Below are 15,143 nucleotides of genomic sequence, written 5' to 3'. Positions count from 1 at the left end.
CACCAAGTAGGCGGCAAGTTCATCGTTCTCATGATGATCGCTGCGATCGGTTACGTTGGTGCCGACGTGGCAGCCGACGCTATGATGGTGGAAGTTGCCCAACGTGAGCCGGAGGCTACGCGTATTTACACTCAGACCACAATCTACATGGTCCGTACGGCTTTCGTGACGATCTCCAGTATCCTCACGGGCCTGGCTTTCAACGGCAAGGACTATGGAGGCGACTTCAACTTCTCACATAGCTTTCCACAGCTCATGGTCATTCTTACAATCTGCTGTCCTCCGGTGACCCCCTCTCGTGGTATTGCATAGTAGAGGACCGCCACCCCGGTGTGGTTTTCTGCGACTACATGGCCGAGCTGTGGCATCTCATGCAGTTACGAGCGATGTACCAAGTCATCGCCTACAAGTTTTGGTAGGGCATCTTCGAGAACTTCACCATTACTTGTGCGGACGCGATGCAACCGTACTGGGCCGGGGCCACACCAGTCAACCAGAAGGTGATGGCGATTATTGGCAACGGTATCTTCGCAGTCACTTTTTACTTCACTGGTAAATATGGTCTTCACTGGAGCTGGAGATCAATGCACGCTATCACGATCGTAGCGGTAACAGTACTGGATTTCGTCGTCACTTTGCTGACGACGTGGAATATCTTTCGCAACCAGTGGTTTTGGCTAGGAGTTCCTGTGGTGGAAAACCTTCCTTATGGTATTTCTTTCGTTATCGGAACGTACGTGATCGTAGAATTGGCCGGAGATGGTAACGAAGGAGCAGTATATGGTCTAGTGGGGTCGATTGCCAATATCGCAATCCCCTTGGCTAGTACTCTGTCCAAGAATGTGGATAGCAACTTCGACGTGACCAACGCCAATATTGTTGATGATAGCACACATGTACGTTGGGAGGTGACGTACGTACTCATTATCCGTTATTCCATGAATCTGGCTGGACTTATTTTTCTGCCGCTGCTTCCTCGCCAAAAGGCTGAGACTCAGCAGCTTAAGCTCAACGGTGGCTCCAGTCGCTTGATGGGTATCTTGACCGCCTCGTACTTTACGATCTCATTGTGCTGGACGGTCATGGTGAGCATCATGAGCATATATCCATCATCTTCCTGTCTCGTGATCGCAGGAGGAACCGGCTGCGACTAGTAGATACTACGTAGTAGTTAAAACGTCATTCGTGCTATGAGTACTGATATGCTACTATTATATTACAGTAGTTGCGACTACTTCGAAGTAATATATACTTGCCAAGTATGTCATTCGTGGTAATAGTAATAAATCATTTCATCAAAGCTACATGTATTAGGGTCTGTTTCGTTTGGATTAAGAATATAGGAAGTGAAAAAATAACGGTAGCTCGTACTTAAGGGGGAGTTAGGTGAACGTACTATTTGTTATGGCATTCAGGAGGGTTTCAGCCAATCAGCGGCCGAATGGGAAAGACCTCCGTGCATCCTTGGTTATTGCATTCAGTCGTACGAACCGTCTTTCTGTCTGTGCATTTTGCCATCGGATGACTCCTACGTAACGCCGCCGCCCAAAAGGGCGACCACGACTTCCTGGAGGCCGAGGCCGTAAAGTGAGGAAGAACCTCGTGTCATCCTTCACAGCGGCGCACAAAGTACCCTAGTGCACGAGGATGTAAATGACATCGTGAATGAAATCCTTATCTCGGGGGATTTAGACATGGAGAAAGGAGAATTTAGTTCGAGCGATGATTTGGACGACATGTTCCGAGCCGTTGCAGATATTAATCTATTATGCAGCAATACTAGGGCATGGTTGGTTGGTGTAAAGAGGGACGACAACCTCCGCTGCGCTGTGGTGGGCTTTGATTCCTTACTCAAATCAAAGATACAATTAATATATATTCCGTGTTCTACTACATTTGCTTTAAAAGCCACTGTACACACTCTCCTTAGTGCTCACATGTTCTGCCTCACCAACCGCATCTCTACCTATCTTTCGCTTTTCTTGAAGTCAGCTCTGACAACATCACATATCGCTATGTATATCTACCAACTGGCGACTACAGATGGATATGCGTATTATAGATCTTGCTAGGCTGAATATTGTTGATCGTCATGGCAAAGGTAGACATGACTCTAAATCGTTGCGAAGGGGAAGGTTTCGTCGTTACCATCAGTGTTTAAAGTGGTCTAAAAGATGAACACCATTTTACCCTGGAAGAGATTTGTCTTAATTTTCGATTGAGCGCTTCGCTCCTGAATTGGCACCACGCTGAGGTGCGCTTCATTGCAAACTCGCTCTAGGTTTATTCGGAATGTGGGTCATTATCATTGGATCGCTAAACCTCAACATAAATCGGAGAGATTCCAAAAAAACTTAGAGATAGAGAACATGTCTACCAAAACGTATTAGGATCCCACGCCATCGGGTGAATTTGGCGACAGGTAGTACTTCGTAAAGTCGAGAGGTATTCTCTACCATATCGCTGAAGTGACAGTCCGGTAAAGCAACTTTTAATCGTCTGTCCATGCATAGAATGGTGTATAACCGCTAGTATCTGCCGATATTCACCAAAATTACCGGTTTCCCCCCTCGATTTGGCTCGCTGAGCTCATAATATCATGATATCTCTGAAGGAAATGTACCGATGTTCGCTGACTCGACACAATAAATCAGACTGGCTTTAATGATCAGCTCCGTTCGTCTTCTAACTCAGGAATGATATGATGAGCATTGTTGACTTACATACCGACTTATTTGCATAGTTACTGACTGACAGAGTGGCGTAGATCCTTTCGAGTAGTATTTACTGGATCTGATAAATATGCCGAGCACACCAAGCCACATGTGTAGGCAGATTATCAGCGTGTAGTGATATTTAAACTTGAATCGAATAGTAGCTCGTGTACATAAGATGAAGTACATTCGCTGCCTACTTATCAGCTCGACGTGCTACTTGATGTGTCTGTGCATCTCCTAGGTCGCCCATGAGTGTAGATGCCACGTGCTAGTGGTAACCAACACCTATATATGGGGTTACCGTTGCTTTCTCGGTACTTCTGTATCATCGCGCTAGCATACTGTACTTATCCGTCTATATGACCAAGCGCGTCACTAACTGGACACAGGTCATACCGCGGTGATACTGGCAAGCTAGCCGAGCGATTGTAAGCAGTAGTCAACGCGATATATACGCGCGCGGCGGGTACACCTTATAGTCACCCGCGACTTAGCCGAGCTCCTAGCTCTTCCATTATGGACATGGAAGTAAAGTATAGTACTGCGTACAGACTCGTCGACCTGCCACGCACACCTGTATGGTCAACAATACCGCACACGTCCTCACGTCTATATAGACAGCAACTTATTTTTCGCGCGTGGTGCGCACGCAATATTGTAGTTGCAATTCTGAGCGCGCATAAGTGTAATATAGTCTGTGAGAGTTAGTGGTACATATATCTTGATTTAGTTTGTGTCCAAACGAGTCAGTGTACTTGCCGTCTACGGTGACGCGTATGCAGATAGGGACGGCCAGCTTGCAGACGTACACAGTAGATACCGTGCGCTAATTATTATATGAAACGCGCTACGCTCTGTAGGTGCGTCAGCACTATTGACAGCGTCGTAGTCAGTTTACTGTTTGTGCGACCCCAGCCTCGCACCGTCAGCCAGTATACAAAACTATGTAACTCTTCTGCTGCTTCTTTTGCTCGATGTACTTGACGTTTCGGGCGGTCAACTTGCGATGGCGGCTGCGCTTCTTCTTCTTCTTGGGGTACCAGTCAGGACCCATCGCCTTCATGATGTTTGCCAGGCTATCCTGGCGACGCACTTCGGCCGAATCAGGTGGTGGGGACTTTTCCTCCCAGAACTTAACCGCTTTTGGACCGTTCTCGCAGGCAATATAGCGCCGCATGATGTCTTGTCCACTAATTGTACGGAATGCGTAGCCGTACTGCAGCTTCCCACAGCAGTTGCAGCGCGCCAGTGGGTCCATCGTAGACCGCTGTCAATTCAGCAGAAGCAGGTCAATATTGGCCTTGCACATGGGCCTGTAAACTGTGAGTAAGTTAGCAAATTATATTGTTTTAACCAATTTCGTGCGTCAAAGTATTAGCCAATAGCACGGTAATATAAGGCTGGTATTATTATTAGACAAAATATTAAACTGCTTTATTATTTAATCTTTTGCTATTTCTATAATAGTACTATTTTGAGATTTACAAACAAATACATACTTAACATGCAACAAAAGTGACTAAAAACCACCCGGGTGCAGCTAACGCAAATGTCGTAAAGCCTACTTTAATTAGAAATTTAATAGTAATGATAATAAATCGTCTCTACTTTGATAAAGTGTGTGGAAAATAACATCGCAGAGCTCTTAGAAAAATAAAGTGGTTGCTGTGCCCGATTTGTAATATATACGACAGGTTTTTGCGTACCTAAATGTAAATATTTAATCGTCAACACTCATCGCTTAGGTGTTTGCATCCAGTCAGTCCGTTTCGTTCTCGGTAGAAATTGTTACCTTACGTTCAATTGCGAGGGCGAGAGACGGTCTGATCGTGCGCCAGATTCAGTCAGTGTCGCAGGTCGGTCGATACTACCCAATCAGGGCGCGAGTTAATTGTGTGGCGTTTTTGCTATTTTTGTAATTTTGGCGTAGCTAGGTCAAGTCAGAAAGATAGGCGCGGTCGGTAAGAAGGGTCTTAAATGCATCAGAAAGGCCGAGTGTGGCCATGCAAAAAAGTAGGAAAAAGCAGCAAGAAAAGAAAACGACGGACCGATTAACAGACGGACGGACAGGCTGCAAGGTTAGGAGGCGGTAAACTAGCGCTCTGGGCGCCCGCTCCGCGGACACTAGGGCATGGTTGATTGGTGTAGAGAGGGCTGACCACCTCCGCTGCGCTGCGGTGAGCTCAGAAACCCTTACTCAAAGCAAAACTACATTTAGTATATAAAAAATACTGTGCTCAAGTTATGTTGCGTTGCAACAACCGATGTACACAATATCCTTAGTGTTTACGTGCTCTACATCACCAATTGCCTGTCAGCCTACCTCTTGTATTTCTTGAAGTCATTTTTGACAGCATCACTTATAAAAATGTCTGCGTGACGACTGGCTGTTACAAATAGATACCCGCGTGATGGATGGCTATTGTTGAGCGTCATGGTACTGGTAGACGTGACAGTAAACTATTGCGAAGAAGAAGTATTCGCCGTTACCACCAGGGCTGAAAGTCATCTGCATGATGAACACCGTCTTACCCTGGAAGATTTTGTCTTAATTCTCGGCTGAGCGCTTCGCTCCTGAAATGCTACACTTTCAGGTGCGATTCATTGCAAAGTTACTTTCGGTTATTTAGAAGGTGGATCAGTATCATTGGTGCGCCAAACCTCGGCATAAATCGGTGAGGGGATCCCAAATAAGTTTAGCGATAGTAAATACGACGACCGACGTGTATTGGGATCCAACGGCATCGGGTGCATTGAGCGAAGTGTACTACTTTGTCTAGCCGAGAGGTATTCTATACCATATAGCCGATTGCGACGGTCGGTTAGAGCGAGTTTTGTCTGTCTCCGCATGCATAGTATTGTTTAGAGCCGCTAGTATCTGCCGAGGGTACGGAATATACCAATTTCGCCTCTCCATATGCCTCGCTGAGCTCTTCATAGTATCATGATATCATTGAAGGGTCTGTACGCGATGTTCACTGACTCGTATCAATTAATCAGATTGTAATTAATAATCAATTTAATCTCATAACACTTCTATGATAGGAAGAACGCCATTGACTTACTTACCGACTTATTTGCACAGCTAATGATGATCAGAGATCCGTATATCCATTCCGAGTGGCATTTACTGGCTCCGATATGTATGGCGAGCATACGAAGCCACTTGGCTGTAGGCATATTATCAGATCGTAGTGATACGTAGACTTGAATCGAAAAGTAGTCCGTGTACGTTACACAAAGTACTTTCACTGTCTACTTTTCAGCTCGGCGTGCTATTTGATGTGTTAGTGCATAGTTCATTTCGCAAGGTCGCAAATGGGTGTATATGCTATGTCCTCGGGATAGCCAAAACCTATGCATAGGGTCACTGTCGCTTTCCCAGTACATTTGTGTCGTCGTGCTGGCTTACAGTGCTTACGCTTCTGATGTATCAGTATATATGACCAAGCGCGTCACTAACTGGACACAGGTCATACCGCGGTGATACTGGCCAGCTAGCCGCGCGTCTGTTAGCAGTAGTCAACGCGATATATACGCGCGCGGCGGGTACGCCTTATAGTTACCCGCGACTTAGCCGAGCTCCTAGCTCTTCCATTATGGACATGGAAGTAAAGTATAGTACTGCGTACAGACTCGTCGACCTGCCACGCACACCTGTATGGTCAACAATACCGCACACGTCCTCACGTCTATATAGACAGCAGCTTATTTTTCGCGCGTGGTGCGCACGCAATATTGTAGTTGCAATTCTGAGCGCGGATAAGTGTAATATAGTCTGTGAGAGTTAGTGGTACATATATCTTGATTTAGTTTGTGTCCAAACGAGTCAGTGTACTTGCCGTCTACGGGGACGCGTATGCAGATAGGGACGGCCAGCTTGCAGACGTACACAGTAGATACCGTGCGCTAATTATTATATGAAACGCGCTACGCTCTGTAGGTGCGTCAGCACTATTGACAGCGTCGTAGTCAGTTTACTGTTTGTGCGACCCCAGCCTCGCACCGTCAGCCAGTATACAAAACTATGTAACTCTTCTGCTGCTTCTTTTGCTCGATGTACTTGACGTTTCGGGCGGTCAACTTGCGATGGCGGCTGCGCTTCTTCTTCTTCTTGGGGTACCAGTCAGGACCCATCGCCTTCATGATGTTCGCCAGGCTTTCCTTGCGGCGCACTTCGGCCGACTCAGGTGGTGGGGACTTTTCCTCCCAGAACTTAACCGCTTTTGGACCGTTCTCGCAGGCAATATAGCGCCGCATGATGTCTTGTCCACTAATTGTACGGAATGCGTAGCCGTACTGCAGCTTCCTACAGCAGTTGCAGCGCGCCAGTGGGTCCATCGTAGACCGCTGTCAATTCAGCAGAAGCAGGTCCATATTGGCCTTGCACATGGGCCTGTAAACTGTGAGTAAGTTAGCAAATTATATTGTTTTAACCAATTTCGTGCGTCAAAGTATTAGCCAATAGCACGGTAATATAAGGCTGGTATTATTATTAGACAAAATATTAAACTGCTTTATTATTTAATCTTTTGCTATTTCTATAATAGTACTATTTTGAGATTTACAAACAAATACATACTTAACATGCAACAAAAGTGACTAAAAACCACCCGGGTGCAGCTAACGCAAATGTCGTAAAGCCTACTTTAATTAGAAATTTAATAGTAATGATAATAAAATCGTCTCTACTTTGATAAAGTGTGTGGAAAATAACATCGCAGAGCTCTTAGAAAAATAAAGTGGTTGCTGTGCCCGATTTGTAATATATACGACAGGTTTTTGCGTACCTAAATGTAAATATTTAATCGTCAACACTCATCGCTTAGGTGTTTGCATCCAGTCAGTCCGTTTCGTTCTCGGTAGAAATTGTTACCTTACGTTCAATTGCGAGGGCGAGAGACGGTCTGATCGTGCGCCAGATTCAGTCAGTGTCGCAGGTCGGTCGATACTACCCAATCAGGGCGCGAGTTAATTGTGTGGCGTTTTTGCTATTTTTGTAATTTTGGCGTAGCTAGGTCAAGTCAGAAAGATAGGCGCGGTCGGTAAGAAGGGTCTTAAATGCATCAGAAAGGCCGAGTGTGGCCATGCAAAAAAGTAGGAAAAAGCAGCAAGAAAAGAAAACGACGGACCGATTAACAGACGGACGGACAGGCTGCAAGGTTAGGAGGCGGTAAACTAGCGCTCTGGGCGCCCGCTCCGCGGACACTAGGGCATGGTTGATTGGTGTAGAGAGGGCTGACCACCTCCGCTGCGCTGCGGTGAGCTCAGAAACCCTTACTCAAAGCAAAACTACATTTAGTATATAAAAAATACTGTGCTCAAGTTATGTTGCGTTGCAACAACCGATGTACACAATATCCTTAGTGTTTACGTGCTCTACATCACCAATTGCCTGTCAGCCTACCTCTTGTATTTCTTGAAGTCATTTTTGACAGCATCACTTATAAAAATGTCTGCGTGACGACTGGCTGTTACAAATAGATACCCGCGTGATGGATGGCTATTGTTGAGCGTCATGGTACTGGTAGACGTGACAGTAAACTATTGCGAAGAAGAAGTATTCGCCGTTACCACCAGGGCTGAAAGTCATCTGCATGATGAACACCGTCTTACCCTGGAAGATTTTGTCTTAATTCTCGGCTGAGCGCTTCGCTCCTGAAATGCTACACTTTCAGGTGCGATTCATTGCAAAGTTACTTTCGGTTATTTAGAAGGTGGATCAGTATCATTGGTGCGCCAAACCTCGGCATAAATCGGTGAGGGGATCCCAAATAAGTTTAGCGATAGTAAATACGACGACCGACGTGTATTGGGATCCAACGGCATCGGGTGCATTGAGCGAAGTGTACTACTTTGTCTAGCCGAGAGGTATTCTATACCATATAGCCGATTGCGACGGTCGGTTAGAGCGAGTTTTGTCTGTCTCCGCATGCATAGTATTGTTTAGAGCCGCTAGTATCTGCCGAGGGTACGGAATATACCAATTTCGCCTCTCCATATGCCTCGCTGAGCTCTTCATAGTATCATGATATCATTGAAGGGTCTGTACGCGATGTTCACTGACTCGTATCAATTAATCAGATTGTAATTAATAATCAATTTAATCTCATAACACTTCTATGATAGGAAGAACGCCATTGACTTACTTACCGACTTATTTGCACAGCTAATGATGATCAGAGATCCGTATATCCATTCCGAGTGGCATTTACTGGCTCCGATATGTATGGCGAGCATACGAAGCCACTTGGCTGTAGGCATATTATCAGATCGTAGTGATACGTAGACTTGAATCGAAAAGTAGTCCGTGTACGTTACACAAAGTACTTTCACTGTCTACTTTTCAGCTCGGCGTGCTATTTGATGTGTTAGTGCATAGTTCATTTCGCAAGGTCGCAAATGGGTGTATATGCTATGTCCTCGGGATAGCCAAAACCTATGCATAGGGTCACTGTCGCTTTCCCAGTACATTTGTGTCGTCGTGCTGGCTTACAGTGCTTACGCTTCTGATGTATCAGTCTATATGACCAAGCGCGTCACTAACTGGACACAGGTCATACCGCGGTGATACTGGCCAGCTAGCCGCGCGTCTGTTAGCAGTAGTCAACGCGATATATACGCGCGCGGCGGGTACGCCTTATAGTTACCCGCGACTTAGCCGAGCTCCTAGCTCTTCCATTATGGACATGGAAGTAAAGTATAGTACTGCGTACAGACTCGTCGACCTGCCACGCACACCTGTATGGTCAACAATACCGCACACGTCCTCACGTCTATATAGACAGCAGCTTATTTTTCGCGCGTGGTGCGCACGCAATATTGTAGTTGCAATTCTGAGCGCGGATAAGTGTAATATAGTCTGTGAGAGTTAGTGGTACATATATCTTGATTTAGTTTGTGTCCAAACGAGTCAGTGTACTTGCCGTCTACGGTGACGCGTATGCAGATAGGGACGGCCAGCTTGCAGACGTACACAGTAGATACCGTGCGCTAATTATTATATGAAACGCGCTACGCTCTGTAGGTGCGTCAGCACTATTGACAGCGTCGTAGTCAGTTTACTGTTTGTGCGACCCCAGCCTCGCACCGTCAGCCAGTATACAAAACTATGTAACTCTTCTGCTGCTTCTTTTGCTCGATGTACTTGACGTTTCGGGCGGTCAACTTGCGATGGCGGCTGCGCTTCTTCTTCTTCTTGGGGTACCAGTCAGGACCCATCGCCTTCATGATGTTCGCCAGGCTTTCCTTGCGGCGCACTTCGGCCGACTCAGGTGGTGGGGACTTTTCCTCCCAGAACTTAACCGCTTTTGGACCGTTCTCGCAGGCAATATAGCGCCGCATGATGTCTTGTCCACTAATTGTACGGAATGCGTAGCCGTACTGCAGCTTCCTACAGCAGTTGCAGCGCGCCAGTGGGTCCATCGTAGACCGCTGTCAATTCAGCAGAAGCAGGTCCATATTGGCCTTGCACATGGGCCTGTAAACTGTGAGTAAGTTAGCAAATTATATTGTTTTAACCAATTTCGTGCGTCAAAGTATTAGCCAATAGCACGGTAATATAAGGCTGGTATTATTATTAGACAAAATATTAAACTGCTTTATTATTTAATCTTTTGCTATTTCTATAATAGTACTATTTTGAGATTTACAAACAAATACATACTTAACATGCAACAAAAGTGACTAAAAACCACCCGGGTGCAGCTAACGCAAATGTCGTAAAGCCTACTTTAATTAGAAATTTAATAGTAATGATAATAAATCGTCTCTACTTTGATAAAGTGTGTGGAAAATAACATCGCAGAGCTCTTAGAAAAATAAAGTGGTTGCTGTGCCCGATTTGTAATATATACGACAGGTTTTTGCGTACCTAAATGTAAATATTTAATCGTCAACACTCATCGCTTAGGTGTTTGCATCCAGTCAGTCCGTTTCGTTCTCGGTAGAAATTGTTACCTTACGTTCAATTGCGAGGGCGAGAGACGGTCTGATCGTGCGCCAGATTCAGTCAGTGTCGCAGGTCGGTCGATACTACCCAATCAGGGCGCGAGTTAATTGTGTGGCGTTTTTGCTATTTTTGTAATTTTGGCGTAGCTAGGTCAAGTCAGAAAGATAGGCGCGGTCGGTAAGAAGGGTCTTAAATGCATCAGAAAGGCCGAGTGTGGCCATGCAAAAAAGTAGGAAAAAGCAGCAAGAAAAGAAAACGACGGACCGATTAACAGACGGACGGACAGGCTGCAAGGTTAGGAGGCGGTAAACTAGCGCTCTGGGCGCCCGCTCCGCGGACACTAGGGCATGGTTGATTGGTGTAGAGAGGGCTGACCACCTCCGCTGCGCTGCGGTGAGCTCAGAAACCCTTACTCAAAGCAAAACTACATTTAGTATATAAAAAATACTGTGCTCAAGTTATGTTGCGTTGCAACAACCGATGTACACAATATCCTTAGTGTTTACGTGCTCTACATCACCAATTGCCTGTCAGCCTACCTCTTGTATTTCTTGAAGTCATTTTTGACAGCATCACTTATAAAAATGTCTGCGTGACGACTGGCTGTTACAAATAGATACCCGCGTGATGGATGGCTATTGTTGAGCGTCATGGTACTGGTAGACGTGACAGTAAACTATTGCGAAGAAGAAGTATTCGCCGTTACCACCAGGGCTGAAAGTCATCTGCATGATGAACACCGTCTTACCCTGGAAGATTTTGTCTTAATTCTCGGCTGAGCGCTTCGCTCCTGAAATGCTACACTTTCAGGTGCGATTCATTGCAAAGTTACTTTCGGTTATTTAGAAGGTGGATCAGTATCATTGGTGCGCCAAACCTCGGCATAAATCGGTGAGGGGATCCCAAATAAGTTTAGCGATAGTAAATACGACGACCGACGTGTATTGGGATCCAACGGCATCGGGTGCATTGAGCGAAGTGTACTACTTTGTCTAGCCGAGAGGTATTCTATACCATATAGCCGATTGCGACGGTCGGTTAGAGCGAGTTTTGTCTGTCTCCGCATGCATAGTATTGTTTAGAGCCGCTAGTATCTGCCGAGGGTACGGAATATACCAATTTCGCCTCTCCATATGCCTCGCTGAGCTCTTCATAGTATCATGATATCATTGAAGGGTCTGTACGCGATGTTCACTGACTCGTATCAATTAATCAGATTGTAATTAATAATCAATTTAATCTCATAACACTTCTATGATAGGAAGAACGCCATTGACTTACTTACCGACTTATTTGCACAGCTAATGATGATCAGAGATCCGTATATCCATTCCGAGTGGCATTTACTGGCTCCGATATGTATGGCGAGCATACGAAGCCACTTGGCTGTAGGCATATTATCAGATCGTAGTGATACGTAGACTTGAATCGAAAAGTAGTCCGTGTACGTTACACAAAGTACTTTCACTGTCTACTTTTCAGCTCGGCGTGCTATTTGATGTGTTAGTGCATAGTTCATTTCGCAAGGTCGCAAATGGGTGTATATGCTATGTCCTCGGGATAGCCAAAACCTATGCATAGGGTCACTGTCGCTTTCCCAGTACATTTGTGTCGTCGTGCTGGCTTACAGTGCTTACGCTTCTGATGTATCAGTATATATGACCAAGCGCGTCACTAACTGGACACAGGTCATACCGCGGTGATACTGGCCAGCTAGCCGCGCGTCTGTTAGCAGTAGTCAACGCGATATATACGCGCGCGGCGGGTACGCCTTATAGTTACCCGCGACTTAGCCGAGCTCCTAGCTCTTCCATTATGGACATGGAAGTAAAGTATAGTACTGCGTACAGACTCGTCGACCTGCCACGCACACCTGTATGGTCAACAATACCGCACACGTCCTCACGTCTATATAGACAGCAGCTTATTTTTCGCGCGTGGTGCGCACGCAATATTGTAGTTGCAATTCTGAGCGCGGATAAGTGTAATATAGTCTGTGAGAGTTAGTGGTACATATATCTTGATTTAGTTTGTGTCCAAACGAGTCAGTGTACTTGCCGTCTACGGTGACGCGTATGCAGATAGGGACGGCCAGCTTGCAGACGTACACAGTAGATACCGTGCGCTAATTATTATATGAAACGCGCTACGCTCTGTAGGTGCGTCAGCACTATTGACAGCGTCGTAGTCAGTTTACTGTTTGTGCGACCCCAGCCTCGCACCGTCAGCCAGTATACAAAACTATGTAACTCTTCTGCTGCTTCTTTTGCTCGATGTACTTGACGTTTCGGGCGGTCAACTTGCGATGGCGGCTGCGCTTCTTCTTCTTCTTGGGGTACCAGTCAGGACCCATCGCCTTCATGATGTTCGCCAGGCTTTCCTTGCGGCGCACTTCGGCCGACTCAGGTGGTGGGGACTTTTCCTCCCAGAACTTAACCGCTTTTGGACCGTTCTCGCAGGCAATATAGCGCCGCATGATGTCTTGTCCACTAATTGTACGGAATGCGTAGCCGTACAGCAGCTTTTCGCAGCAGGGCGCAACGCGCCCGGGAATCTATCGTAGACCGCTGCGGGTTCAGCAGAAGCGGGTCAATCTTCGCCTCGCATTGCTTGCACGTAGGGCCCACCATTTTGCAAACTGTGAGTTAGTTAACAAATTCTATTGTTTTAACCAATACTTGCGTCCAAATACTAGCCAATAGCACGGTAATAAAAGGCTGATACTTATTATTTAGGCAAAATATAAATTGCTTTTTTATTTAATTTTTGCATTTTCGATAATAATACTGTTTTAAACTATCTACAAAAATACATACTTTACATGCAATAAAAGTAGCTAAAAGACTATGTACCGTGCGCGCATGCATTGATCGGCGCGGTGCACGGAAGCAGATAGCGCAATGACCGTGCATCCGGGCGCCTTCGCTGCACGGTGACAGTGGAGAGTGCCAGGTGAAGTAAAACAAATTTCACAAAGTCCCTACAAAAAGCGCTGGTCGTGAAGCCTACTTTAATGTAAGAAATACTATTGTCTCTACTTTAGAAAGTGTGTGAAAAATAGCATCGCAGAGCTCTTACAAATGCGGCCTGTGAAAATTATATTAATAATATTAATAGTATAAATATCGCCTTTATTTTGAAAAGTGTGTGGAAAATAACATCGCAGAGCTCGTACAAAATAAAGTGGTTACTGTGCCCGATTTGCAATACATACGACAGGTTTTGCGTAGCTAAATGTAAATACGCATTCGTCAGCACAGCTCCCAATTGGTGCGTTTCGTGCTCGAAAAAAATGTTTACATCACGTCCAATCGCGAGGGCGAGAGGCGGTCTGATCGTGCAACAGATCCAGTCAGTGTCGCAGGTCGGCAGGTATTGTCCAATCAGGGCGCGAGTTAATTGTGTGACACTTTTGGACATTTTTGTAATTTTGGCATAGCTAGGTCGAGTTAGAAAGATAGGCGCGGTCGGTAAGATGGGACGAAACTATATAAGACAGGTCAGGTGTAGCCATGCGAAAAGGCAGGAAAAAGCAGCAAGAAAGGAAACGAACGGACTTATTGACAGATGGGCAGACACGCTACAAGGTTAGAAGCGGAGCGATATTTTTTTATAAACACTTGGGATAGACAGTAGATGCAATTTCTGGTCTATGTGCGAGCACTTTTCTGAATGTCATAAGTAAGGGAATTCGGTACATTGAATGTGAACTTGAATGTACATGATTGACTAAAGGTACCTACGCGCCACAAAGGGCAGTGCCGAGGGCACATGCATCATAAATAACCGGTAATTTATGCTATGGCTAGACAAATGGGTTTCATAAATTTCAGCGTTTCATTTACCAGTCCTCCACGGTTCATTCAGGTTGCGTGAAGGTGAGGTAGTGCTGGTAATGTAGCTCGAATGTACACATCACTTAGTGTTAAAGTCGAAAGACATTTCGAGCTGTCAGAAGTGCTCAAGAAGACTACTGAACGTTCTTTGGGCCGTATGCAGTGTAAAGCCCATTTACACTGGATGGACAATTTGTAATAACCCATTTTACAAGATAGAAACTTTTTTTCCCAACGCACCACAAGGCATGCAAACTACGCTACTCTGCATTAGCACGCTAATTTATCAGATATAGATTTGACCAACGTATAGTATAAAATGACAAGAAGTAACCGCTCTTTTAAACAAACCCTCCTACATGTAGTTACAGGATGCACTTGAGCAGGTAACGCAGTCTGATAAATACCAGTGAAGGTTTCGGGGGCAGTGCCATACCACGAAGCTTGCACTCAAAGAACACAAGCACGGCGACTCCACAGCTTGCCCCATCAGGTTGGCGAGATTTTATTTCCTTCTGAGCCAGCGAACGATCGTACGGTTCTGCGTAGCGGTCCTTCAGTTTGGACTTGCATACGTCGAAGCATTTTTCATTCTTGTCTTGCAAAGGGTCAAAGATCGTAACCCCTCTGGTTTCAGCT

At 45.6% G+C, this 15,143-nt stretch overlaps 1 protein-coding gene across 1 annotated transcript; it reads left to right on the top strand.

Moving 5' to 3' along the window:
- Positions 1-255: 255 nt before the first annotated feature.
- PITG_11543 (uncharacterized protein) lies at positions 256-1,154 on the top strand (the record flags this gene model as incomplete). The annotated part of the gene is made up of 2 exons (XM_002901053.1): positions 256-285; positions 420-1,154. 2 exons carry the CDS (start codon positions 256-258, stop codon positions 1,152-1,154), a joined length of 765 nt encoding a protein of 254 aa, XP_002901099.1.
- Positions 1,155-15,143: the final 13,989 nt, after the last annotated feature.

The sequence above is a fragment of the Phytophthora infestans genome, genomic scaffold (assembly GCF_000142945.1).
Source record: "Phytophthora infestans T30-4 supercont1.22 genomic scaffold, whole genome shotgun sequence".
NCBI lineage: Eukaryota > Oomycota > Peronosporomycetes > Peronosporales > Peronosporaceae > Phytophthora > Phytophthora infestans.
Note: the sequence above shows the minus strand (reverse complement) of the source record. Positions and strands in the feature narration are given on the sequence as shown.